A 4,964-nucleotide genomic window follows, 5' to 3' on the forward strand; every position below is an offset into this window, starting at 1 on the left:
TATATCACCTGAAACATTGGCCTGAGCCATGCTTGACAGTAACTTAATCTGCATGAGAAAAAAACTAGATTTCACATTACCTCTGCAAATAGTATATCCCCCGCCCACAGCCACACCAAAGGGATACATTTACGAGTGAATTTCATAAAGGCTCGCTCTTCCTAAATGCTGCAATCTGCCATCGTTTTCATTCAATCCTCCCAAGGCTAATTAACTATTTATGTTTTGTAACCCTTCCTTTGAACCGACGATATCTTCCATTAGAAAACTTTACACTCATTTTCAAGCAGCAACATAGCGCGTTTGCCATGTTTAGCAGCACACTTGCAACGCTCTTTTTGCAAAATATTTTAGAAAAAAAAACGGTTTTGATTCTATTTCAAACCTTATAATGAAAAAATATTGATTTCAAATCGTACTCAACCGAAGAACCTCATTCGTTTAAACACAATGAGTTGTCTTTATACGGGGTTCATTTATTATTAATACACACTACCTTGCGAGTGGGTCGACAGCTAAAGACTGATCTATTATTTATAGTAAATTTAGACAGCTCGCAAATTATTTTCATTTATTTCGATTATTAAGAATGCAGTTCTACAAATTATTTATTTAGCAAACGAAGCAAGTGTAAATAATTTAGATAGACCGATACATTTAGAGTTGGAAACCATCACTGTATTATACAGTCTTCCCGCAGACAATGCAGCGTTCAAACAATTTTATTTCTGTGGAGAAAGAAAAAACATGACTTACGCTTTCATGGGATTAGCCTAAAAACTTCACTGTATAGAAGGAGGTTCTACGAAACACTTCGCTAAATCACTGGATGTTACACTAAAGAAGGCATTAACAAACAGCAAGCAAAGTTTCCTTTTATTTTGACCGGGTTGGTAAAATGGAAAGTTGTCATCAAATAGTTCAGATTAAGACTGAAGCACCGGAAGATTACAACAACCATCAAGTCTTGCAACAGGTTTATCCTGAAGTCGGAACTAACGCAAATTCCGGTAAATCGGAAATCACAAAGCATCCAGTTACGACCTTAACCGAAACTGAAAATGGTTGTCAACAGGAAAGCGCTCCCGAGCTACTATGTCTATTGTGTAACACATCTTATCAAAACAGGAATGAGCTGAAGCGACACCTAAAAGAAAAACATAGTTACAAGAACTTTTTTAATCCGGAAGGAATGATTCAAAGAAACCTTGATGGATTAGATACTTCTCCATCCATTTACTTCCGGTACGCATGTCAACTGTGCCATGCAAAGTTCAAGACCTTCAAAAGTTTCAGTACTCATACTTTATCCCACAGGAGTAAAAATAGGTGGATTGAGCGCATTGGCATGACTGGCACATTGCCCCAAGAGGAAGGGATTGACAGAGATTTAGACGATAGGGCGGCGATTCAGTCTCAGTATATGTTCACGTGCACTGATTGCAAGGCCCTTTTCGTCTCGCGAGATTCTTATGCAATGCACAGGATGATGCGCGCGATGAATGAAACTTGCGAACCAATTGGAAACCAGGGTCCATGTTTCGGCACCTCTTTTAGCCAGCGATCTAAACTAAATATTATTGACAAAAGTGGGAAAATAAAGCAGGCTTTAAATAGTGGTGAAACAAACCAAAGACGCTTGGAAGATATCACCGGACAGGTGGATAGAGACGAGTATCTGAACTCTATTCTGGAAAAGGTGGTTAATAAAACTTTGAAGTCAAACGATACTGGATATTGGGGATTCAAGTCTACTGGCACTTCAGAACCAGATCTAAAAGTCATATGCATTTTGTGCGGTACATATTTTGCAGATCAAGATTCCCTGTCGATGCACGTTATGTCCGTGCACACAGGACAAGGTATGCAGAATGGTTCCTATGTGACAGATCATAGGAAGATGATTGCTGTTCCGAAGAAGCCACCTTGCCTGACCGCAGACAAGCCCTCTCAATTTCGATGCAATATTTGCGGGCAGCGATGTTTTTCATGTGACGCACTGGCAATGCACGTTTTGTCTCACACTATTGAGCAACAAACACCAGGTCTAACAACCAAGGGAAGAAAACGGGAAGGGTTTCCTGAACCTCTTGTTGAACATGCAAAGAGAATGTATATGTCTGCACGTATTGACAAAGAATTACTTCTTGACCAGAACGAGAAACTAAATATTACCACATCTGGTAAAACGCCTGTTAGAGAAGTTTCTTTGCCAGGGTATTCGATTAGTAAGGGTGACGTCGGTGCATCAGAGGAAGAAGTATCCGACCGGGAAATGCCAAAGTCATCAACGTGCGATGTTAATGAGAAATCTGGCTCTTTCTGTGACTTATGCAGCGATCACGTTTTATCTCAACTTGAACGAGAGAAACACAAAAACTGCTGTCCTTCATCTTCTAAGGAAAAGCCTCTGTGTTTAAAGAAAACAGGAGTTCAAGAAGCACAAGTGCACATTGTTGACACAGATGTGTTTATTATGAATTCACAGCGAAGCAACAGCTGTCCGATCGCAAAGTCACGTGATCATTGTGTTGTGCAAGAACGACCTTGTTCAGCAGGACCCATTGGCCAGTTTCAAAAAATTAACGCCTTAGAACCGGGGCCATTTTTATCTCGAGAAAGGGGAGTAATGGAGTTGACAGAAAAATCAGTAACAAACAATGATGATGCGAAAATCAAGGACAATTCTAATAACATAGGACTTAATCCTTCTGACGAATCTCAGGATGATAGTGATGACCTTGGCGGATACAGTTATATAATGGACTTGAGTACACGAGAAATTCGAAACGCAATTACAATAAATTCACCCATTGAACTGCAGGATCAAACTTCACTTACAACTAAAGAGATTAAACTAAAGCCAAACGAGAAACTCGATGGCGATGAGAACACTGTATGCAATGGTCAAGGTTTAAAAGGCATGAGTAGTACACCACTTGTTGATCTTCATTTACGTGGAAGATCTACATCGAAAGAAGCCTGCATGGATAGCCAGGACAGTGATCCAACGGAAACGGGCAGAAACCAAGGCCAATCTTTGATGTGCAAACATTGTCAGATTATATTCCTACAGAAAGCGATTTATTATCTTCACATGGGTCTTCATAACGTGAACAATCCGTGGCAGTGCAACGTGTGTGGCAAGGAATGTAATGACGCTATCGATTTCACTGCGCACGTGATACATATGTGACAAAACATGCACGTAAGTCACTTAGTTCATGACTAAACTCCATCAAGCGATACACACAAATGTTCGTTTGCAAGAAATGAATCAGCAACAAATGTTGTATACAATTAACAAAAAAATAAGTATGTATCCCCTCCCCGGTGAAATTTTGAATGATTTATTTGTTAAAATTCCATGACGATTTGTAACTTGAAAACTAGAATTAGTATCGTTCACCATACTACCAAAAATATGTTAGTATATTTGTTGCACACACTTATTTTCTTTTAAAATTCTAATATATGACTGCGGGACAATTTGTAACAAGAAAGGGGTGTGCAACGTAAAGTAGTATGATTATCGCACTCGTTTATTTTCAAATTTTATACACGGATTTATAGTTAATTATATTATTTAATTATTTTTTCAGTCATAATTTCATATGTTTTCAAGAATATGATGTTCTTCACTCAAAGGTCACTCGTCCTAAAAGTCATAAAAACTCGACGTGTCCAGAATCTTTCTTAACGGTTAAATGTGGTGTTGATATGATGAATAATGTCGAAATTATTCCAAATGCACGTTTTTCATTTGTTTTTTTTTTTTGTTTTTTTTTGTTTTTTTTTTCGGGGGGGGGGTGCATGTGAAAATGTACCTTACGTCAGGAAATTTGCAATCTGTCTTAATGACTTTTTTTTTTTGAAAATTCTGAGGTAAACCGTAAGCAGCGTTAGTGTGTCCTCTGTTGATTTATTCTTGCCGTCTCGTAATAACTGTCGTACTTTACAGACGTAAATATACTGAAGGCATAAGTAACACAACACGATTAGAGAGCTGTTGTTATTGTTGTTGTTGTTGTGGGGTTTAACGCCATTTTGCAGCACATGATAGGCTATACATGGCGGCCAGTATTAATGGTGGAGGAAGAACCAGAGAAAACCCGGAAAGAACCACCGACCCACGAGAAGCTACTGGCAAGCTTTCTCACATACCCACATTGGCTGAATCTTAGACTCGAACCGCCGCAGACAGAGGTGAGATGGCAGTGATCCGTAACGAAGAGCGCTTTAGACCACTCGGCGATTAGAGAGCTGTAAGGCAGATCAAGAAGAAAAGGTTCTTAATATGTCCTCGTGACGTTAACAATAACATTGAAAGGTTTTCTTCTTTATCGGATTCAACATATTTCAGGATTACTACAGTCAAACTCTTTTGTCGAAATATACGAGGCCTGCAGATATAGAAACTGCTGGATTTTAATACCGGAATGAATGCCAGTAAAAGGTCGTTGACAAGACATGCTGCATTTTTTTTCTAAAGTCCTTCATCATTAATGTCGGCAAATATTCGCAGCTTCGAGGTGAAATCCTACGGCTCAGCACGATTATTTACGAAATTGACCGAGAAGTTGCGAATGTCTATATATATATATATATATATATATATATATATATATATATATATATATATATATATATATATATATATATATATATATTAGGCATATGAATATTTGAACCTCCATTCTTCTGGTCGCAAGTTCAGCAATTCTTGTACTAGACCCTCGGCGTCTTCTGCTCCGGTAGCAAGCGTGATATTCACCAAATTTGATTCGAATGACAACGCAAGTGTATCTTAGGAACACTTGCTGGAATATAGTAAAGTTAGATTACCTATTTTCGACCTTATGGCCAGTTTTGCTATAATCTGTAAGAATTTGTCTCCAGTGTGTTAAGATATCCTTATTTTTTATCAAACGCACGTTTACTTGCATTTTATTTTATGTACTGTA

At 38.3% G+C, this 4,964-nt stretch overlaps 1 protein-coding gene across 1 annotated transcript; it reads left to right on the forward strand.

Moving 5' to 3' along the window:
• The first annotated feature begins 845 nt into the window (after nucleotides 1-845).
• On the forward strand, nucleotides 846-4,964 carry LOC149785345 (uncharacterized). The gene has a single exon (XM_089979900.1). It carries the CDS (start codon nucleotides 899-901, stop codon nucleotides 3,194-3,196), a length of 2,298 nt encoding a protein of 765 aa, XP_089836026.1. The 5' UTR covers nucleotides 846-898; the 3' UTR covers nucleotides 3,197-4,964.

The sequence above is a fragment of the Sinohyriopsis cumingii genome, chromosome 13, assembly GCF_028554795.1.
Source record: "Sinohyriopsis cumingii isolate HCF-2022 chromosome 13, ASM2855479v2, whole genome shotgun sequence".
NCBI lineage: Eukaryota > Metazoa > Mollusca > Bivalvia > Unionida > Unionidae > Sinohyriopsis > Sinohyriopsis cumingii.

Coding starts and splice junctions, on each gene's coding strand:
- LOC149785345 (XM_089979900.1), top strand. CDS start 899: ATGGAAAGTTGTCATCAAATAGTTCAGATTAAGACTGAAGCACCGGAA.